Source organism: Triticum dicoccoides, chromosome 6B (genome assembly GCF_002162155.2).
Source record: "Triticum dicoccoides isolate Atlit2015 ecotype Zavitan chromosome 6B, WEW_v2.0, whole genome shotgun sequence".
Taxonomy (NCBI): domain Eukaryota; kingdom Viridiplantae; phylum Streptophyta; class Magnoliopsida; order Poales; family Poaceae; genus Triticum; species Triticum dicoccoides.
In genome coordinates, this window is record NC_041391.1 from 189,032,249 (window position 1) to 189,056,730 (window position 24,482).

At 41.7% G+C, this 24,482-nt stretch overlaps 1 protein-coding gene across 1 annotated transcript; it reads left to right on the forward strand.

Moving 5' to 3' along the window:
• The first annotated feature begins 2,272 nt into the window (after positions 1 to 2,272).
• Positions 2,273 to 4,764, forward strand: LOC119324613 (peroxidase P7-like). Its single transcript, XM_037598386.1, has 3 exons — positions 2,273 to 2,718; positions 2,801 to 2,992; positions 3,778 to 4,764. Exons 1-3 carry the CDS (start codon positions 2,491 to 2,493, stop codon positions 4,333 to 4,335), a joined length of 978 nt encoding a protein of 325 aa, XP_037454283.1. The 5' UTR covers positions 2,273 to 2,490; the 3' UTR covers positions 4,336 to 4,764.
• The last annotated feature ends 19,718 nt before the right edge of the window (positions 4,765 to 24,482 follow it).

Below are 24,482 nucleotides of genomic sequence, written 5' to 3' on the forward strand. Positions count from 1 at the left end.
GTGACACTACAAATCGTTGTAGAATATGCACATGTCTAATGACAGCCGAATACGTTGCCGAAAATCAAGCCATAACGTCACTAAAGTTGTTGAGGGCGCTGCCCCAAGGGAAAAATAGCTGGTGATAGTCTTTCGTCACATAAAATGATCTTAGGCAATGTTCCATATCCCGTCACCAGGGTTTCGTCACAAAATAGAACAAATTTTGAGGTGACAGTGACGAATTCCTCTCTCCGTAACCAGAAACAGACTACTGGTCAGATCTCTGGAGGAAGAATATGAGGTGATAGTGTCTCCATCTCATGAAAAACTTCCGTGATTTTGTTTGGAACTTTTTAGGTACATATAGGATTTTATGGCGGCGGATTCATTAAAAGGTGGTGGCCAGGGGCCCCACATGCCCCCATGGTGCGCCCTAGGGAGGCGCCACTTGGCCGTGTCACCCGTGGTGGCTCCCCTCTAGTCTGTTTTCACTCTATAATTCCTCAAATATTCTAAAACAAATCTTCAAAAATCCCTGTCTAGTTCCGAGCACTTCTCTTTCTGCGCAAAAATAATACCAAGGTATTTCTGCTGAAAATAGTGTCAGTACGGGTTAGTTTCATTCAAATCATATAAATTAGAGGAAAAATGTGAGCAAAAGTGTTTGGAAAAAGTAGATACATTTGGGACGTATCATCCCTCCACAACGAAATCCCTCATATGCTTGCTTTTAGTGGTGAAGGGGAACCATTTCCCCTTTGTACTATTGGCGACAATCTTGTTGGTCTTATCGGCGATGTCGGCCTGTCCACTACTTCTCCAGCCCGAATTTGGTGGGACGATCGATGAGCACCTTAGTCCAGAACCTCACCGCGTTGCCCGTCTCTCAATGTCGGGAACCCATCTAGTGAGCTAACGGCACCGATTATGGAAGTGGATGTGATATTAGTGAAATTGGTGATATTATTTATATTTTATTTCAATGTATAATTGATTATTTAAAATATGTAAAACCGATTATGGCAAATACTCCCTCCATCCCAAACTAAGTGTCTCGAGTTTGTACTAACTTTTGTAGTAAGCTTGAGACACTTATTTTGGGACGGAGTGAGTATGTGAAACCGATTATTTTAACGTGTGAAAACCTATTTTTTTTTAATTTATGGGAAAATATTTTAATGTTTGAAACTAAATATTTATGTAATGTAATCAGCTTGTGAACTATGAAATCTTTTTCCAAAAATATTTTATTTTTCAAAAGATGGAAGACTCCCCGACCTCTGTATCATTGTGATGCAGACAACCATATTTATTAACTCTCAGGTAACAGCATCCGTTATAGTGCAATAGTCAAAGAAAACTAAAAATCACTTCTATGAAAGTAGTTGAATCACGCGCAAAAAAAAGTACTTGAATCAAAATTTTACGAAATAACTGATATCACTTTTTGAAATGAAATGATTGAAGTCAATAGTTTGAAATAATTGTAATGGGTAAAATCACTGTTTTGAAATAATGATCACTCTTTAGGAAAAAAAATAGATATGCATGGATTTGTTTGGTGAGAGGGGAGGGGACGTGAGCTGGCATGTCCTTTGCGGGTACGTGCAAAGTGATAGAGAGAGCAGGCCTCAAGCCACATGCCACAGCCACAGGGCCCAGGTAGTCAAATACGGTAATACTAAAACGAAGAGAAGAATGCAATACAATCACCCATGCATGTGAGCCGACACCTTTACGTGCGGAAAACACGGCTACGCGCCGGCGCCGCTAGAAACCGATTTGGCGCCAACGCACGCCGTGTCTCGATACAAGCTACGTGGTGCGGATGGTACTGATAGGAGATTTGGCATTTCCTAATCAAGGGGCGTACGGGCTCGGCTGGCCGGGTCCAAGAAAAAGTTGACAACAGCCGCGCAAAGGAACATGCCAGATGATATGCTTGGTGTTGCCGGACCCCACGCGCACAGTGACCTCGTTAGCCCGAACCAACCACCTGCATTACCAAACGCCCCGTACTAACCAACTCTGGTAAGGGCACACCAAGGCAAAGATAGTTACACCAAAATACATACTTCCACCGTCCGAAATAGATCTAGATACATCCATCTGAGCGTCAACTAATTTCGGGTGGAGGGAGCTGTGTATACAGAAGAGTTGGTTCTTGTTACTTGCAAGGATTATTTTCTAGGTACGTTCGCTTTCTGTTGGCGCGCCCGTAAGACCGTGATATAATGTGGTACTAGGGTCACGAATGGAATGGCCGACGGGATCCTCGCCAGTCTCACAACTTGCGCAGCCCGCCCGTGATCAGTATAGTTCATTTTTCCTTCGGGTCCCCAGGCAACAACCGCAGCAATGGACACTATATAGTTCACGGGTTAGCGGCAGCTTAGAGGTGGTACCACTCCACTGACCACTGCCACGCCACTGCTACTCCAAGTCGTAAAGGAACTCGGGAAGGCCGGGGAACTATACTATAGTACTGCTATACTAAGCTCGCGATTAATGGCAGCTGCCTTGCTGAGGAGAGCGGTGGCCGTGGCCGCGGTGCTCGCCGCCGTCACCTCGCTGCTCGCCCCCGCCGCGGTGGCGCAGCTCTCGACGTCGTTCTACAGCGGCAGCTGCTCGAGCCTGGAGTCCATTGTGAGGTCGGGGATGGTGTCCGCCGTCCAGCAGGAGCCGCGGATGGGCGCCTCCATCCTCCGCCTCTTCTTCCACGACTGCTTCGTCAACGTACGTCGCCAAAAATCCCTGCTACTCTATTAACCTCCGTATGTTGCAAATGGTCTCACGTCAAATCCATGGCCGCGCGCAGGGCTGCGACGGCTCGGTGCTGCTGGACGACTCGTCGACGCTGACGGGGGAGAAGAACGCCGGGCCGAACGCCAACTCGCTGCGCGGCTTCGAGGTGATCGACGCCATCAAGTCCCGGGTCGATGCGGCCTGTCCCGGCACCGTGTCCTGCGCCGACATCCTCGCCGTCGCCGCGCGCGACGGCGTTAACCTGGTAATTTAAGCTCGAACGTTACTTACCATGCATGCACGATATCCCCGTGGAGATATATAGATCTGTTTATTTACGTCCGCCTGCCGACACCCGTACAGCGAACTAGCTGTCGCCTTATAATTTCAGAGAGGAAAAGGCACCGAACTAGGCACTCGATCGCCTTGTCCAAAAGGGTCACTTATTCCATCGTCTTTTTAACAACGCACGCGCGACAAACTAGCACTAGTCAGCACATGTGGGCTACCCTCGCAGACCCGCTTTACGGTGAGGTTGTTGCCGTTGCATGCATGATGTTGGCAACTTGATCTTCTGAGTTAGCATTTTTTTTTTTGTAACGAACATGGTACAGATGTGGACATTTCATACTGACGCACGTAGAGATTTACACTGTGAATACATGCACGTACGTGTACCCCTGTCGTTGGGAGCACGAGAGACTGAGACCACGCGTTTTTTTAATAACGAACATGGTACAGATGTAGACATTTCACCACGACGTACTTGACATAACATTGTCTCGATCTAGCTAAACAATAGCTCGAAAGTCTGAAATAAATTGAGAAAAATACACACACCCATGCTAACTCTATAACTTAAACATGAGTGACTGGTTCCACCACAAGGAAACAAACTAAGTTCACCGCCTTTTGAGCTAGTTGATCTATCAAATTTGTCGTGTATGAATAATTGCTCAGTATATGAGAGCATGTAGTTACTACCCGTACTTGCTTGATTACCACATGTGCCTATTTGTTAACATGATGATGACGTACGTGCATGTGCAGCTGGGCGGGCCGTCGTGGGGGGTGCCGCTGGGCCGTCGGGACGCGCGCACGACGACTCAGGCAGCGGCGAACAGCAACCTGCCGTCGCCGTCGTCGAGCGCGGCCACGCTGATCTCGGCGTTCGCGTCCAAGGGGCTGGACTCCCGCGACATGGTGGCGCTGTCGGGCGCGCACACGATCGGCGCGGCGCGGTGCGCGAGCTTCCGGTCGCGCGTGTACAACGACAGCAACATCAACGCCGGGTTCGCGACGCGGCGGCGGCAGGTGTGCCCGGCGCAGGGCGGCGTGGGGGACGGCAACCTGGCCCCGCTGGACGCGTTCAGCTCCGTGCGCTTCGACAACGGCTACTTCCGGAACCTGCTGAGCCGCTTCGGCCTCCTCCACTCGGACCAGGAGCTCTTCAACGGCGGGCCCGTGGACTCCATCGCGCAGCAGTACGCCGGCAACGGCGGAGCCTTCTCGGCCGACTTCGTCACCGCCATGATCAAGATGGGCAACATCAGCCCGCTCACCGGATCCAACGGCGAGATCCGCAACAACTGCCGGAAGCCCAACTAAAGTTGCACGAACGAACGAACTCCTCGAGATTCGTGGGGATCGCTCGGCACTGCCAGCTAGTACCATTAGGCCGGACGGTGTTGCTTTTTTTCTGGTGGGGGAGAAGGTTGAGTCTTGAGTGTGAAGGAAGGAAGGGAAGGCAACGACATGATTTGGTGGAGTGGCGCTGTCAGGTGAGGAGAGGAACGGGACCGGGCTCGTGCATGTCTTTTTTTCTTCGTCAAGTTTTGATTGCTCACCACGGGGGCCGTGCGTGTCGCCGGCGGCGACACATCACGGCGTCGGCATTGCTTTGGTAAACCGGGTGCATTCTTTATCTGTACCATATGATGATTATAGTTTCAGATGTAAGTCTTGTAAGTACGTGCGTGGCTCCAACGATGATTGTTTTGCAAGGAAAGAAATTAATAAGAAAGGACACTTTGCTCATGTCATGTGGTGTGTTTCATCAAGGCTGTACCAAACCCGGGCATGACGGGTAGGAGTACAGTTCTCTCGATGGGATCTTCAACTGACCATACGTCCTACCAAACCCGGGTATTGACCGGGTTGGGCCGGGCCTTGCAAAGCCAGACCACAAAATGCCAAGCACTATGAACAAATCTATTCTAAAACCCAGTTGATCAAACTATCACTCGATCAGCTAGGGCGGGTTGATGATGGGCAAACCAAGGTTGCTAAATGGACCAAAACAGAGCTAAATGTGTATAAAATGGTTGATGCAATGCTATATGGATGATGGAAGGGGAGCTACAACAGTTGTACTTCGTAATCATCGAGGGGAGGCGATGTCACGTGGCTCTTTCTTATTTGATCATGTGTTCGATGCTCCTTCCGCGGAGGGGTTAGCTCCGAGAAACGGAATGATACTTGCGGATGAACTAGGATGCTGACGGGTTGTTTTTGAATCTGATTGCTAGAACTTATGAATGCTTGTAATGGGGTGGCTGAAATACTCAGCACATATACAGTTATCCTTATTGATTGCTTCCATATGGCGCAGAGGATTGGATCAGTCTCTTTTGTTCACCGTGAGAGGCAAACATAGTGGCACACTCTTTAGCAAGAAAGTCTTTGATTCCCAAGTTGTTATTTCTTGGGGTGATGAACCTCTTGGTTTTCTCTTAGCCAAGTTGGTTAAAGATGTAACTATTATTTAAGTTTTAATAAAGTGCGCCAGAAGTTAAAAAAACTATCAGTCTAATTCCATCATTTGGTTAATATAGTCATATGTGTCATTTCTCATGTTTCCCTCAAGATATTCAGAAAATAGCCAACCATGCCGGTACGATGGACACTATCCGGCTCACGTCGACTGCGATGGTTGTGAGATCATACTCTGCTACGGGCAAGTATGAAGTCATACTATGATAAGTTTGGCTCATGAAGTGACGCATATGGAATCACCGGAAGAGTCCTCTGCTGATAGAGTTATTTGTCCCAAACTGTGGCAACGGAACGGTTCCGTCGTGCGGGCGGCCAGCGACAGAGATATGATGCACCACCTTGTCCTGGAGGTGCATGATATTGAGATAAGTCCTACGATGAACATAAATGGCTAGGGAAGCAACTTAGATGGCGTACCTGCTGATGCAGTCACCAATAGTACTAAGAAAGAAGTCCATGGTGCGGGTTATAGAGAACTTATCTGGACAAACTTTATGAACTAAAGTGGAGGACGAGAATGAGAGACATGCAGTTCTCTCCTCGGGTTTTCCTTAATTAGGAGGTGGAGGGCTAGGACGATCAATTTCAACTAGTGGCATCCAGTACACCAGGTCAGGTTGGGGTGATGAAGGCATCTAAGTAAGAAATTAATTAATGTATAAGTAATGGTGATTTCATGCCCAAACCAAGTGGAAAGGATAAATGAATTAAGTTCTATATGGAGGGGAAGAGGTGGTTACATGGCTGCACATGCGTGCAACGTTCTCTGTTCGTGCTAGCGTGTAACCTTCTCCGGCAAAGGAAGGAGAAGGAGGTACTTTCTATTCACTGCTTCAGACGCCAAAAAGGACGACATGCCTATGCCTCGCTTATAGCAAGGCGGAAGGCAACCTCGCCGATGTGCAACTCCTACAGGGAGCCGGTGGTGGGCTGATGTAGTAGGACATGGGTTCACCATGCTGATGTCATGCAGACATCATAGTAATTTTGTTTTTTATTTATGTTTTCAAAGTAAATATTCTAAAAACTAAAATTTATTTTAAAATCTGAATTTGAAAATGTTAATACAGTATAAACATATTAGAAAAATTCTAAATGAAACGTTGATAGCTTTAAAAAATATTGTGGCAATGCAAAAATGTTTCTGTGTTTTCAGAAAGATGTATGTGAAATTTTTGAAAATGTGTATACAATATACAAAAAAAATGTGTACTATAAAAAATGTTTCGTACCACAAACAAAATGTACATACATTTTAAAAGAAATATTCTCGCATTTCAAAAAATGTCTGTGACATTATTTATTTATTTTTTGAACACAGTACAGACGCAAGCGCTCATATACACGCGCATACACTTACCCCTATGAACGCACACACGCAAACCCTACCCCTATGAGCACCTCCGAAAGACTGAGCTGACATATCATCTTGAAATTTACGAAGTCACCGTAGGCAACTCGTCGTCGACGGGAAAGTCTCTTCCCACTGAATGCGCATGGCCGGAAATCCTGAAATAAATCCAGGAAATAAATGCGAGCACCAAGATTTGAACCCTGGTGGGCTAGGGATAACACAGTCCCTCTAACCATCCAACCATAGGTTGATTTTCTTAAAATTGTTTATACAATGTAAAATAATGTTTGTGGAGTTAAAAATACTTATTGCCATTAAAAATGTATTTCAAATTTTGAAGGAATTATTCAAGTGGTTCCAAACATCATGTTTGTGAAAGTTTTAAAAATGTTCATGCATTGTAAAGAAATGTTCTCATAGTTTGAAACATGATTGTTGCCGTTGGAAAAATGTTGGACATGTATTTGAAACAATGTTGACCATGTATTCAAAAAAGTGTTTATAACATATTTGTAAGCAAAACGTACATCGTGTGTCTGAGGAATATACAATGTGTATAAAAAATCGTGTGTACACTGAGAAAAGTAGACATGTAAACAAAAAATGGTGAAAACCAACAAAGAAAAATAAAGAAAAACAAAGAAACCAAGAAAATGCCAAATTCTAACAAAGAAAAAAATCCGGGGAAGAAGCGAAAGTAAAGCGAAGAAAAAAGCAAACAAGGAAACCAAAGAAAAGCAAGTGCAGAAAAGGAAAAGAAACAAAAGAAACTCAAGAAAGGAAAAAAATGATGAAAACGAAAGGAAAAAGGCAAGGAAGGGAAAACCCAGTGAAAATAAAGAAAGAAAGAAAAAACCGTTGAGAACACAGGAAAATAAGAAAACCCAAAAACAAATTAAAAGAAACCCGTATCAAACGCATCCACCACCATTGAGCTAGCGAGCGAACGTATGAAAACTGGGCCGACACAAATACTATGGCGCAAAGGATAAATCTGCAGGCGAGCGTACTATACGACTCGCTATAAGCGATATATAGTCAGCGGCGCCAAAAAGTATCACTGGCGCTCGCTAGCTTCATTCATGTGCTGCGGCCCAATAGTGACATCTCCTATACGTATCGCTTACGAGGTCTGCGGGACTCATTGTGTGTTTGGTTCTTATGCAGAATCAAATTTGCCTGACCTGACGGGAAAACCTTATACACAGAGAATAATCGGCCGGGTTAAAAGCAAACGCTGCTGCTACTTACCCATAGTGCAGGATAACAAAGGGCACTACAGCTAATTCTCTAGCAATAGTGCTCCTACAGAGAAAAGCGCTACTACGATAATTTCCGCACCTGTTGCCGCCAGGCTAGGCATAGCAGTAGTGGGCTTTGGGAAATGCGCTACCGCTATGGAGTTTAGCAGTAGCGCTTTCCTCTAACACGCGCTGCTGCTAAACCCATCCTATCTTCTTCACTGGTCGCCCGTACGTCACTCTCCCCTCTCCACTCCACTCTCACTCTCCCCCGCACTTTATCGTCTACCGCCGTCGACGTTCGGCCCTCCCCGACCACCCTCGTCGCCCGCCGCCGCCGCTCCTCCTCCTCTTCCACCGAGGTAGCTCCTCCATCCCTCCTTCCACCTCCCTCCCCTCCTCGTCCCTCTCCCGATCCCTCCCTCCCTCCTTCCACCTCCCTCTCCATCCTCCCTCCCGCCTCCTCTCTCCCACCTCCATGCCTCGTCTGTCCTCCTCCTTCCTCCCTCCGTCCTCCTCCTCCCTACCTCATCCGTCCTCCTCCTCCCTTCCTCCCTCACTCACCCTTCCCTTCGTTTCTGCTCCCTCCACCTCCCTTTGTTTTTAAAATTTTAGTAATAGAAATTTTTAGGTATTAAATTTAGTAATAGAAGTTTGTAGTAAGAAAAATTAGGGTAGAACTAGGGTAATATGAATTTTAGTAAGTGTTCAGTAGAGTAGAACTATGGTGTTTAGTTATGTCAACATCACATTGCCAAATTTAGAGAGAGAGAGAGACCTAGCTATATTGTCCAAATGAAATGTTAGGATTTTTTAGTAAGTGTTGAATAGTGTACTAGACTAGAACTAGGGTATTTAGTAAGTGTATGGTGGTCCTATTTAGTTATGCTTCTTTTCTGAATGAAATGTTAGGATTATATATAAGATATATTGAAATTTTTTTGTTAATATTTTCAACCATTTAAATGCAATGAGCATCAAGTTTGAATGCTCATGTGTGTATGCTCATGTCGCGCAGGGTACGTAGATCACTGACGACACCTGCACCCTTGATATAGCCATCGTCTATATTGAGTAAACATGTATATCTAGTGTTGTGTACTAGCTAGTGTTGGTCAAATATGATGTAGATATAAACATGTATATCCAGTGTTGCTCAAATAGGATATGTGCTTGCCCAAGTTTCATAGGTTAGCAGGGAACACCTCCGAGTGGCCTATGTTTTGCCGGAGTGTTGATTAATTTCCGTTCCGGCAAATTTCAGGCGCTCGATATGTTCTTTTTTAGCAAAGTTCATGACGGGATTTTTCGTGGATTTGAGCATGACTTATGCTAGAATGTAGGAAATATCGAGTGCCTTAGATTTGCCGGAAAGAGCATTAAATGACATTTTGGGTTTTGTCGTTGATTTATAATCTTTGAATTTTGAACACAGGAGATGTCTGATGACGATGGGATCCCGGAGTGCGGGTACTGCTACGATGACCAGGGTTTGTGCAACAGGTTTCCTCACCTGCAAAATGATAGGTTTTTCATTGTGAAGCTGGAAGAGACCTTTGATGTTTGTACGGTACGCAACGCAAGCATTTCATCGTAATTAATATAATCACTTGTGCTTCTTTTGTTCAACGTGTAATTTCTGGATTTTTTTTCAATTCGATTACTACATATCGTGCCATGCTAAACCATATGTATTGGAGAATCTTGGTTTTGAAGACTTTGAGAATATGGAGACGAGGAGGGCTCACTTAAGAACTAAACATGGTTATAAGTTTCTGGTTAAGCTGTACAAAGCGGCCAATCACTCCCATTTCGGTTGCTCTAATTGGAAAGCTCTCTGCAAATCATATGGATTTGAGGAGGGTATGCAAATAAGATTTGATATTCGTCCTGAAGATTATTATGATGATGATGATATCGACATCTGGGTGGATGTGGATATGCCTCCAGTTTTGCCTAGATGTGAGTTTATCAAACTAATTTGTTAAGTTAAGTAATTTATATATTGTTAATTTAAAAATATTTGGTGTTCATCGGTACTAACCTTATTTATTTATAATTGTCATATTATTTCTTGTCTTCAAAAAATACTCAAGGTTGTAGACAACACATACTACAGCTATGACTTCGAGCTTAATTGTGAGGAGAAAGGTTATCTTGTCTCATTCATAGAAGATGTTGAGGCCTTTCAAACCAATCACTCTATCAGCCCAAATTTTACTAGATAATTGCCACTAATCCATAAATTGCTTGATGCTAACTTCATTGCCAAAAACTTGGCGAGATTTTGTTAATGATGGTAACTTCATTGCATACATTCTTCTTAAGTAAACTACATTGCTAACTATATATGTTACTATGACGTTTTTCAACAGAGGCTCCTGAAGGAGGTTGTGCATGACTTGATGTTTATTGAAGGTGATATGCATATGGTTAGCTTACGACCAACTCCTTCGAAGGCTTACCACAGTGCATACTCAATTTCTTCAAACGATGGTAGACTCAACATCAAATAATGGAGCAAAGTGATGAATGCGCACATGCAACTAATTGAAGACAACATGAATGTGCGCAAGACATAAGTTGGAGATAGGTTTATCTCCATTCTCTATTATGGAGACGGACCGGTTTATCTGTTTTATGGTATTTTACCTAGGAGAGAGGAGTAGGCCCTAGGTATTAAGAACAATTAGTTAGTGTTGATTATGACTATGATGATGATGAGAAGTTCTTATTATGTGCTACAATGTGTTAGAGTTGATGATGATGAGGAGGAGGAGTTGTGATTATGAGTACTATGATGATGATGATGATGATGATGATGATGATGAGTTGTTAATATAACTAGTGACCAAGTTGTTATATGATGTCTTATGGACGAAAATGATGATGATAAGGAGTTGTTATATGACAATGATGTATTATGATGATAAGTTATTAATGATATTATGATGATGATTATGATGAGTTATTATATCACTTTGGATCCATCTACTTGAAAGTAATCTGCGGTTCTTTGACCCATTGATGTAATGACTCATTATGATGTAATAACAATTTCTAAATTGCTACTGTATGAAAACTTGTATAATGGTGTATGAATACGACATAAAATAAAAAAAAATAGAATACTACATAATAGTAGTAGCGCGGGGCAGAGAGGCGCTGCTCGTAACTACTAGTAGCGCGTTCTTGAAACAGCGCTACTGCTAAGTAGGTATAGCAGTAGTGCTAGCAAACAAACGCTACCGCTACACGTTAGCTGTAGCACCTTATCACTAGCGCGGTCCCCCGCACTACTGCTAGCCTAAAACCAACGCTACCGCTAGACTTTTCCCTAGCAGTGGGCGCATGCCTGAGACCTGCCTGTAGTCTGTTTGCTTGGTATCCTCAATTGTTGAGTGCTAGCCTAGCCTAGAGAGCTGTCGGTTGTCATTAGCCTGGTCAAAAACAGGAGAATGCAGTTAGCCTGGTCCAGGCATCTGGAATGGGACGCCTGGGCTGCTGCCTGGTGTGTTAATCTAGCATTTGGAATAAAAATCTAGGGTAGATAGATAGTATAGTTGGTTGATGTAACAAATTAATACTTCCCACTTCCTAGGCCTGATCACCAACCAAACACCACAGTACATAGCCTGCCTCACCAGGCAGAAAATAGTAACAGCCTAGGCCCATGCCAGGCACATGATTTTGCCAGGCACGGATATTAAGGACATCAACCAAACACACCCTCAGTAACGGACACCCTCCGGAGCGGGAACCTCCCAGCGGGGAAGCACTCTCAGCATGCCACATGATACTCCATAGCACCGCCACGTGTCATGCATTCGGTGCACGATTATTTTTGTTTCCTGCACAAATTTTTGTTTTTTTCGTTTTAGTTGGCTTTTCGCTTTTCGTTTGGTTTTTCCTAGTTTTTGTTCAAAAAAATTCAAAGCACAACTTTACTTTTTGAAAAAGAAAAAAACATAGTCTATGATGCCATCAAAATCATAGGTGTGCTTCTCGAAAAAGAGAAAAGCACAACATGTGCTCCTGCGAGAAGCACAACCGTACTTCCGCCAGATGCAATGTCTGCTTCCGTGAGAAAGCACCGCCTGTACTTCCCAAAAAGAGAAGAAGCACATCGTGTGCTTCTCAAAAACGAAAAAGCGCAGTTGTCCTTGTTTGAAAAAAAAGGAAAAGCACAGCTGGCTTCATACAAGAAGCACGCCTGTGCTTTCCAAAAAGAGAAAAGCACAACATGTGCTTCCCCAAAAAAGTGAAAACCGCAATTGTGCACCTGGGTTCTATTTTTACTGGTTTTCAATTTTTTATTCTCAGATTTTTCCTTTTTTGAGAAATTTTTTTGTCGAAACTTATATCTCGATGCGAGGAATTCAATAGTAAAAATGATTCATGATTTGAACACATGGTTTAAGAGAGAAAACGATTTGAAAAGGCAAATATAAGGAAAAAAGAAAAACTCTCGAGTTGCGAATAGTGATACACATGCAATACGCCAATTGTAACACTAGGCAAGGGTGGAGGTGCCTTTGCAAGGGGTACGCTTTAATTAGTGATTTTGAAGGTCTCCTTGTTCATGACGTTCTTTTTTCTGTTTGCTATTTCCTCCTAAGTTTGCCGTTAGTTTTTATATAGTTTAACATATTTTGTGCAGCCATAAAAATAAAAGATCCCGGGAAATTGTAAAAATATGTAAAAATAATAATCATGAATTAAAAGAAATACCCATATTTGAAAAGATAAGTTCATGAATTTTTAAAAAGTTCATGAATTGGAGAAAAGTTTGTCAGTTTGATTAAAGTTCATGGATTTGAAAAAAATCATGGGTTTGAAGAATTTCACGAATTCAAAAGTTCATGTGCTCGAAAAATGTTTATGGGTTTGGGAAAAGTTTGTAGATTTTAAAAAAACTTAACAAATTGAAAAAAAATCATGAAATTTAAAAATGTTCACAAATTTGAGAAACATTTAGTGGATTTGAACAAAAGTTAAAGTATTCCAAAAAAGTTCGAAAATTCAAAAAAAAATTCACAGACTTGAGAAAAGTTGATGAATTTGAAAAAAATGTTTGTGCATTTGAAAAATGTTCATGAATTGGAAAAAGGTATGTGATTTAAAAAATATTCATAAATTGAAAAAATCATGAATTTGAAAATTGTTCATGAGTTTCAGAAAAGACAAGAAAATTGAAAGGAAAAAGTTCGAAAAAATTAAAATTAAAAAAACAAAAAAGGAAAAGAAACACCGAAAGGAAAACCAAAAAAGATGATCAAGAAAACCAGACTGGAAATCATGCGACACCACGCGGCTTGCAAAACTAGCACGAACGAAGCAGTGAGCGTGCTTAAGCACGTGTGCAACAAGAAATACAAAGAAGGTAAATGGGTTGAGCCCACGACAGAGAGGGGTTGCGTGTTGTGATGTAGAAACAGTAAGAATCAGGGAGCAACTAGTTGAGGGTACCCTTGCGGGAGCCCTGCAAGGGTCATTTTAGTGGGCTGAGAGTGGTGCCTTCAGGCGCCATCACATGTCGCATGCTTGGCGCTCCCTCATAATTTTGTTTGTTTTTTCTGTACGTATTTTCAGATTTTAGAATATTTATCGGTTTTCATCCAGTTTTTCCTAGGTTTTGAAGAAAAGAAACGATTTTTGTGCAATTTTTTTGATGCGCTTTAACGAGAAGCATAGATTTGCTTATCACTGAGGCACTGATTTGCTTCCACGAGAAAACACAGTTGTGCCTCTCGGAAAGGAAAAAAATGTGCCTTTTTACTTCATGAGAAGCACTAATTTGCATCTCGTGAAGGCATAAATTTTTTTCCGGGAGAAACTCGGAAAAGAAAAATAATGCTTCCATGAGAAGGGCATATTTGCCTCTTGTAGAGGCACATATTTGCTTCTGTGAGAAGCAAAATTGTGTCTCTCGGAAAAGAAAAGAAATATATTTTATGCTTTGACAAGAAGCGGATAGTTGCTTTCACAAGAAGCATAATTGGGCTTCTCAGAAAGGGAAAAAACTCATTTATTTTCTTCCACGGGAAGCACCAATTTGCTCCTCATAGAAGCATAGATTTGCTTCAGCAAGACGCACAGATGTGCCTCTTGAAAACAGGAAAAAATATCTTTCACGAGAAAGCTCAGATTTACTTCTTGTGGAGATACAAATTTAGGTCTCCGAGAAGCACAGTTGTGCCTCTCAGAAAGGGAAAATGGTGAAAAAATGTGCTTCCAACTTTGGGTTTTTTCTTCCATTTTTTTGTGAAAAAAGCCCGTTGATCTGTTAACATGGGATCTAATTTCGAACATCTCGACACGAGAAATTCAATGGTGAAAATTCGAGATTTGGACGCATGATTAAAGAGATAAAATGTTTTGATAAACGAATCTACGAAAAAGAGAAAACTCCTAGGCTGCGACAAGTGGCACATATGTCATGCGCCACTTGTCAGCACCTGAGAAGGTGGAAATGAGCTTTCCAAGGGGGTAATCCTTAATTAGTGATTTCAAAGGGAACGGCACTGCAAGCGTTATATAGGAAACACCAGAGAATGCGACGCGTTGGCTTGCAAAAGAGCTATGGGCCTTAGTGGAAATAGGCCCAAGGGAAAGTAAATGAATAGAGAGAAGAATAGATGGGCTTAACTATTCCATAAGTGCGGAGAGTGAAGATAGAATGGGCCAGAAGTGAAGAGATGATCCATTTTGAATTCCAGGAATTTATAACTATCAATTCTCAGGAAAAAAGGAATTTATAATTATTTTCTACAATAGAAAAATGATTATGGCCTTATGTAATTGCTAAACCTTTTCCAAAAATCGAAGAAAAAACAGATAAACCAAGGTATTTGTATTGACCATGGGCAAATTATTTTCCACCCAAACTAGTTTTGGAAGCTCATTTTAGTTTCAAAAACACCTCTCTAGGCTATTTATAAATGCCTAAAGGTATTTTCTAAGGCTTATTAATTTCTAAAAGGGTTTTAGGAACCAACTAGACACTTTGAGACTTAAATAAAAAATTCATCTTCATGTATCAGAAAGTCGTATTATCCCCTCTCTTTGTATTACTAGTAAGATGCGTGTACCTTGCACGTGAGAGTAAGTGTGGTTAAATATCGATATACCATGTTTGGTGGCGCTTCTCGAGTATCCAATCTCGAGTTCTGAATTTTTTTCTAAAAGGAGGGGTACCCGGCATGTGCATGAAAATGATGCATAACCAGTTCCGAGGTGAAAACCCAAGGTCTAACCTGAGTTGTTATACTTGGCGATGGTGATTTTTCTGCGTTGTTACCTTGTCGAAGACATTGCTTGGATGAGCTCGGGGTGTAAACCTAGAATCTGACCTTTGGTGGTTGGATTCGATGATGATGACACTTGAGCGTTTTTCTTTCTGAAGACGTTGTTGTTGAAGAACGTTTCTCGGGGTGCTTGGTTGGCGTGGATATGTTCAGTGACGTAGTTTATCTATCTCTTTGTTTTGGGATTTTTTTCCTCTTGTAGTTATTAATCTCTTTGTTTTTGGATATTTTTCTCCTTTTCCTCTTGTAGGCATATCCTTGGTCGTGTATGACTTTGCTTTTGTTAGTGTGTTATTTTCTTTTGTGGGTGCTAATGTTGACCGTGTGCATCCTAATTATTCGGAGGTCGGGTGTCGGCTCAATATTTTTATTCCCTTAATGCTTCATAAGTCAATAAAATTCCCACCGGCTCCATTTAGTTTACTTCTTGTTTTGTTGGATTATAGATGGGCTCTGGCCCATATAAGCCAATAATTCCTGATTAATCTCTAAGGCCCATTTAGGTGCATAGCAAGTGGTGGAAAGTGTAGTACTCCCTCCAACCGGAAATACTTGTCGAATAAATGGATTCTCTGACAAGTATTTCTAGATGGAGGGAGTACCATACTGCTACACTAGTATGAGTGAGACCCCTTTATAAGGGCTGCTCTACCACATGTCATTGGGAGCTTGAGAAAAGGAGTTGTACACGCGCGCTTCTCTTCCTCCACTACACGTCATGCCTCGCCTCAACATGGAGCGTGCCGGTGCCGTGGGTTGCGGGAATGAGCCCAGCCTAGTCTTGCAGACTTGGTCGTGGGTCTAAGCTCATGCCCATCTACCAGACGACCTATATAAGGAGCCGTTGGCCTATGGACAGAAACCTAACTCACTCACTCCCTCCAGCACAACCCTAGCCGTTGTCTACTATTCCTCTCATTGTGCTGCTTCCGGCGACCCGTCCCGACGACCACGTGCACGATTGGTCGGGAGAGCAGGTGCCTCCAGAACCCCGTCGTTCAAGATCCTGCCCGGGAGAATGGCAATAAGGTTTTTGGGGATCCTCTCACCGTGTTGCTTCCGGCGATTCCACCCCGACGAATGAGTGCACGGTTGGTCGAGAGAGCAGGTGCCTCTGGAATCCTATCGTTCCAGATCCCGCCTGAGAGAACGGCAATAAGGTTTTTAGGAAGCATCTCGATGCGAGCACTCTCGATCCGTCCCCGTCCTCTGTTTCGACTACTTCCCCTGCATCGACTCCATGGCCGAGGATGCTGATGTCGCTGCCGCGTTGGCCTGGCCAATCGGATGGTATGATTCATTTATCCCTAATTTCTCGTTCATGTGCTAGTCGTATATGTTGTGTTCATAGATGTCTCGATTCTATGCACTGTACGTACTCACACGCCTAGGTATCGGTATGAGTTGCATAATGTGATTGCCATGCTTACTTTCTACTCTGGATAGGATTAATGTGCTAATATTTCCAACATGCTTAGAGCATTTCTAGCCACATGCTAGAAATATGCCCTAGAGGCAACACTACAGGAATCAGCTTCTTTGTCGTCTGCCATGGTAGACAGCAAAGGCACCAAAAGCGGACGACAAACCTCTTTGTCGCCTGCCACCAACGGCAAGCTGCCCAGCAAAGAAAGCTACGGTAAACAGGTTCTTTGTCGTCTTCTTCCTCAAAGAGGACGCCAAAGAACCTTTGTCGTCTGTGGCAGACGACAAAGAATGTGGACGGTAAATAACAGGCGTTAGCCACGTTAGGTGGCTAACTGTAGCGACCAGACCTCAAGCAGTCAAGTCTTTGTGTGCATCGGTGTCATCCCTAGATCGGTAATGCTGACACGCACAATACTCGAGGATTTATAACAGAGTTTCAATCACACACTTATTACATCAAATGTCTCAAAAGAGAACTTATTACAATAATATGGCTTAAGGCCATCTAAATAAGATAACAGCGGAAGGCTTGGAAGATAAAGTGAGTCCATCAACTCCAACGGCATAGCTGAGTGAACGACAACGACCTAGCGCACCTTACTCTTCGTCTGAAAAGTCTGCAACATGATATGTTGCAGTCTGAAACAGGCCAGCACATGGAATATGCTGGCAATGTAACACAAAAGAGCAATGAACAGAATAAATGCTATCACTACATGCATATATGGCTGGTGGAAAGCTCTATGGTTAAAGTTTTTGCATAAAGCCAATTTTTCCCTACAACAAAGGAATAAATTTTTTATTTAACTATCATGGTGGTTGTTAAACATTGAGAAGGTTCCTCCAACTCAATCCTAATTAAACAGTATCAATTAACCCAACAAATTAATTTTAGAGTGATGAGATCAACATGATAATCCAAGAACCAAATACTCAAGATGTCCATAACCGGGGACATGGCTAACCATGATTAGTTTGTACACTCTGCAGAGGTTTGCGCACTTTTCTCCACAAGACTCGATCTCCTCCATTAGATTTCTCACACTACATGATGTTTGAGAAACGGATGACCGAGACACAGTCTTTCAGAAACATTGACTCTTTACTCTGGATGGACAGTTACACCTACTTTCCCCTACATCTGCTAGCCCACCACTGAAAGAGGTCATGCAACCTACTCAACTATGCTAGAGCCCATAATAGCTTGTGGCTGCACACGGAAGTTTCTATCTTGAATAATCTTATGATCCCTTTGAGCCTGGGTGGCGAGCCATAGGATGATCACACGGGTACTCCGGGATATCTTAGGACAACACTGGATTCTCCAAGTACCCACAACCAATCCACCTAGATGTGTATTTAAGTAGCCACCTTAAGTTAACCATTAATTAACAATTCTCACATCTATCATGGATACACTCAACCAATCCACGTCTACGAGCATAGCATTTCAACCTGAGCATAACGTAGAAGTAACTCCCAAAGGTTTGATAATAAAAGGGCAATAGGTTCTACCTCATCATCTACTTCCCAAACCCACATGTTATTCAGGTCCTAACCATGCAATGTTTGAGTATTGGAACTAATGCATAAAAACCAGGTAGTAAAGGGATATGATCAAAGTGTTACTTGCCTTGCTGAAGATCTGCAAATCCCAGAGACTCGTAGTAGCACGCTTCGCACTCCAGGAATTCTATTGCAAACAAACAAAAGCATACATAACCACTCAAGCATAGATGCACAGGTAAAACTAAAATAAGAAGATCGAATCTGAAAGTTCAACTGAAGATCTTCGATTAGCCAAAATAATCACTCGAATCGGAGCTACGAAACTCATCCTACGCTCAAAAGAAGATCGAAGCCAAAACTTCTTGAAACCAAATTTTAATTCGTCAAAATCCTGTTTAAGTTGATTAAACAGAAAGAGGGGCTCGAGACGAAGATTTTGGCATTGGTTTCACTGGATTCCGACTAACGGTTAAAATGTTGCGAGGGTTTGAAGATCAGGGGCTAATCTACGATAAAAATAATCGTGGATAGGTCCCTGGCAAAAAAATAAAACAAGAAAAGAAAAATCTATCAGATGAACGTCCGCTAACAGAGACAATCGAATGAATTCGTTCGTTAAAACGAGCTAACGAACGAACGTTCGCAATATAAACTAACCACAGAAAAATCGATCTAAATAAAAAAACCAATCTAGGGTTTTCAGAAAACGAACGGTTTTTACCTAAAACAAAAAAAATGACGGCAACGGCGGCGAACTCTGGTGAGGCTCCGGCGGGGGCGGCGGCATCGACGGGCGGCGGCTCCGATGGGCAGGGAGGCGGTGACGCGGGGTAGTCGGCGGCGCGGGCGAGTAGGCGGCGCGGCAGCGTCGGCTACGCGGGTTGCTGGCGGCGGCGCGGCGGCAGCTAGGGTTTGGCTGGGGCAGCGACTGGGCTGAGCGGGGCCTCGGGTTCGCCCTTTAAAGGGTCCGGCCGGAAGAGTCCGGCTCGGGCATGGCCCATAGGTCGGTTGTGATTTTTTTTAAACAGACGGAGTTAAGTAAATAAAAGAAATACCAAATGGAATCCAAAAATCCCGAAATAAATTTTCACGGTCCTCTAATAATATTGCGGACAAAGTGAACATTTATTTGGGCTACTAATGCAATTTTGAAAAAATGCATATTTATCTAATCCAAATAAAATAGCAATAAAAATCGAAATAAAATATTTATTTGATTTTAACATTTTTCCTCCAATATTTCTTTTATTTCGGAGAAGTCATTTTATCCCCTCTCTTTTATTTTAATAGTGGAAATATTCAGAGAGAAAAACACTAAAACCAAAATGATCCTCTTTTCAAATTTGAGGAAATTCAAATATGAAAATAAACGAAATCCCCAAGTCTCTCCGTGGGTCTTTGAGTTGCTTAGAATTTCTAGGATCAAACCAAAATGCAATTAAAATATGATATGCATATGATGACCTATGTATAACATTCCAAATTAAAAATTTAGGATGTTACACTAACGCCAGCCTTTGTCGTCCGCCAGCGGACGGCAAAGGCCCACATCCTTTGCCGTCTACCACAGACGACAAAGTAACCAAATGATATAGCTCCCAGATTGCACAGGTTGCTGCCACGTGGCTGATACATCTCCAACGTATCTATAATTTGTGAAGTGTTCATGCTGTTATTTTATCATTCTTGGGTGTTTTACAATCATTTTATAGCAACTTTATATAATTTTTTGGGACTAACCTATTGACCCAGTGCCCAGTGCCAGTTGCTATTTTTTGCTTGCTTTTACATTGCAGGAAATCAATATCAAACGGAGTCCAAACACAGCGTAACTTTTTGGAGATTTTTTCTGGACCAGAAGGAACCCAATGGGCCTGAGCTGCACCTAGGGGGTGCCCCGAGGGGGGCACAACCCACCAGGGCGCGCCAGGGCCCCCTGGCGCGCCCTGGTGGGTTGTGTCCACCTCGGTGGCCTCCCGCACCCCCTCTTTGCACTATAAATTCCCAAATATTCCGAAACCCTTCGGGGTTGACCTAGATCAGAAGTTCCGCTGCCGCAAGGTCTCTGTGTCCGCAAAAACAAATCTAGACCCCGTTCCGGCCCCCTGCCGGAGGGGGGAATCATCTCTGATAGCCATCTTCATCATCCTGGCGGCCACCACGATGAGGAGGGAGTAGTCCACCCTCGGGGCTGAGGGTGTACCAGTAGCTATGTGTTTGATCTCTCTCTCTCTCGTGATCTATATCATGGGATTTGTTAATATAGTCGGATCATATGATGTTTCTCCCCTCTATACTCTTGTTATGATGAATTGAATCTTTACCCTTGAAAGTTTTGTCTTGTCGGGTTGAATATTCAGAGATGAGAACACATGATATATGTCTTGCAATATGAATACTTGAGGTGACAATGAGGTATCTTATTGATTCACTTGATATGTGTTATGGCATTCAACTCACGGATTCCCGCGATGATATTGGGGTAATCTATGCATAGGGGTTGATGCACGTTTTTCTCCGACGGAAACTGTGGGGTCTCTTTATAGTTCTTTTGTGGATTGAGTATTGTGAATATGAATTTGCTTGGTGTTATTCTAGTACGAACTCTAGGATAGATCGAACAGAAAAAATAGCTTCGTGTTATTTTAGTACGAACTCTTGAATAGATCGAACGAAAAGAATAGCTTTGAGGTGGTTTTGTGACCTACAAACAATTCCTATCTTTTGTTCTCCACTAATAGGAACTCAGGAGTGATTCTTTATTGCACTTTGAGGGATAATCATATGACCCAACTATGTTAGCATTGTTGAGAGGTTGCACTAGCGAAAGTACAGACCCTAGGCCTCATTTTTAAGCATTGCAACACCGTTTTTGTGCCCGTTTACTATTTGCTACCTTGCTGTTTTATTTATTCAGATTATAAAAATATATTTCTACCATCCATATTACACTTTTATCACCATTTCTTCGCCGAACTAGTGCACCTATACAATTTGCCATTGTATTGGGTATGTTGGGGACACAAGAGATTTCTTATATTTGGTTGCAGGGTCATTTGAGAGAGACCATCTTTATCCTACACCTCTCACGGATTGATAAACCTTAGGTCATCCACTTTAGGGAAAATTGCTACTGTCCTACAAAACTCTGCGCTTGGAGGCCCAACACATGTCTACAAGAATAAAGTTGTGTAGTAGACATCAAGCTCTTTTCTGGCGCCGTTGTCGGGAGGTGAGTGCATGAAGGTATATCTTTAGATCTTGCAATTGAATCTTTTAGTTTCTTGTTTTATCACTAGTTTGGTTTATGAAAACAAAACTACAAAAAATGGAATTAAGGTTGCATCATATTATTGATCATCTTTATAATATCTTTCTTGAAAATGATGGTTCGGAAAATTGTGCTCAATTGATAGAAGAAGAATTTAATAAAATGATTGGCATGAATGATGAGCATGATTGCAATGTTGTTAGTATGAACTCTTTGAATATCCATAGTACTAATGATGATTGCACTAGTCATGATGAAAATGTCCCTTATAAGCATGTCAACTTTTGTGGAGTGCATAGAGTTTGCGAGTTCACACCAAATAGAGAAGATAGATTTGGCAAGAGGCATAAGTATTTATAAAATAAATGGTTGCAAGAGAGGATAGATGTTTGTGCGGAAAATTTAAATTTTCTTAGCCATCCTTGTGAACTTTGCAATGAACGTTGTCATTTAAATACCCAATGCAAATTGTTTCGTGATCGAATCGTGTCCAAAAATTGTGATGGCAGGATTTCCCTTACGCATCATAATGAACTTAGCTTGCTTCTAGGTTATGAAGAAATGAAACGTATAACTAAGGATATTCCAAAATTTGCCCTTGAGAGTTCTTGATTTTGATCTAGAGGAAATTTATATGTTTTGTGCGGTAAATTGCATTGAGAATCCTTATATTGCCAACTATCTAAAGAAAATAAAACAAATAGAGCATGAAGAGAGTACTAATGAAAGGGAAAAATATTTCCCAATACCCTCCTAGTGTTTATGATGAATCAGGTAATGAGGAGGAGCTTCCTATCCAATCAATCTCTTCAACAAGATGCTCGGAAAAAATGATTAAACCCACACGTGAGGTGGTGAAGAATAGAAACAAAAGAAGAAAAAGTAGAGGTAAAAAGGTAACTCTCCCAAGTAATATTGCTCCTATCACCATTTTGCCTCATGAAAGTGAATCAAATATGTTGATGAAGGATGATGATATTGAGTATGATTTTGTGATGCCTACTACTTGTTGTGATGATTATGATTGGGAAGACAATGATGTCTCTTATGATATTAAAAATCTTTTTGGCACTTGCTTGGAAGAATATGATAATAATGTTTGCTATACTATTGGTGTCATTCATGCTATTGATAAGAATGATTATGATGATATGCAAAACCACAAGCTTGGGGATGCTATGTTTGATGAGTATCAAATGTTTGAAGATTTATTTGCTGAAAATAATGCTTGTCCTAAGCTTGGGTATGCTTTTCATAATGAATATGATCCTTTGATTCCTTCTACTTTCGATAAAAAAATTTATTATGATGATAGCATGCCTCCTATTTATGATGATTACAATGATGAAAGTGGGTTTGGAGGAGTGTCAACTCTAGGTAGTAGTGATCCCACTATTTTGGAGGGTGTTGAATCTTATTACAATATTGATGAAAGTGGATTTGGAGAGGTCATGACTTTATTTAGTGATACATACACTATTTTGGAAGAGGTTTCAATTGACTATGTTGAGAACAAAGTTGCTACTTATGATGATTATTATGATGTCATGTATGCCATAAAGAGTAATAAATTATCTATGCTTTTGGATCATGAAAAGGATGCTTTATGTGATGGTTATATGGATGAATATATTCATGATGCTACTGAAAATTATTATGAGAGAGGAACTTATGATTCATGATGCTCTTGTTATGTTTCTTATCTTTTATGCGAGCATCGTTGAACTCATCATGTCTAGCTAAAAGACATTAAAGAAATGCGCTTGTTGGGAGACAACCCAACACTTTTACCTACTGTTTTTGTACGTTCACATGATTAGGCTACTTTAGTAGTCATGTTTTATTGTCTTTGTTTTAATAAAGTGCCAAGTAAAGCCTTTGGGACCATGTTGGGTGATAGTTGATTTGATCTTGCTGAAAAACAGAAACTCTTGCGCTCACGAAAATAGCTCTCATTTTTAACAGAAGAGTTATTTTGAGTTTATTATTTTTTCAGAAAATTTATATACAAATTTCTCACGTGTTCCAATTTTGTTCATAATTTTGGAGTAGTAGAAGTATGGTTTGAGTACAGATTACTACAGACTGTTCTGTTTTTGACAGATTCTGTTTTCAATGCATAGTTTTCTCGTTTCCTAGTTTCTATGGCTTATATTGCTCAATACAAATTGTGGAAATGATATACTACAGTAGGAATTGTGTGGAAACAATTATAAATCTTGTCTTTTACAGTACCAAAAGTGAAATGGTTTGCTCTTTATCATACTAACCTATCTCACAAGGTTCCGTTAAATTTTGTGTGATTGAAGTTTTCAAGTTTTGGGTGAGATGTCGATATGAGGAGAATAAGGAGTGACAAGACCCTAATATTTGGGATGACCAAGGCACCCCCAAGGTAATATTCTAGGAATATACAATCAACTAAGCTTGGGGATGCCCCAGATGGCATCCCCTCCTTCGTCTCCAACATTATCGGTAACCTCACTTGGAGCTATGTTTTCATTCGTCACATGAAATGTGTTTTGCTTGGAGCATCAATTTATTTTTCTAGGATTTGCTTGCTGTTATTTAGAATAAGGTTTTGCATCTTTTATTTCAATAAAAGTGGCAATGATAGCCTTTGCCATGCTTATTTTGCAAGTATACTTGTTGCTGTTTGAAAGCAGAAAGTTTATCGATGTTGCAAAAATTCCCTAGAAAATTCAGAATATTATAAATTGTTGAAACTTTTTGCAATTGAGATATGATAAATTTTCTACAGTGTAGTATTTTTCTCATAATTGTTGGAGTTGGGGAAGTATGATGAATCTTGCATTGTTTATAGACTGTACTGTTTTGGTAGATTGCTGTTATGTTTGCATTGTTTGCAT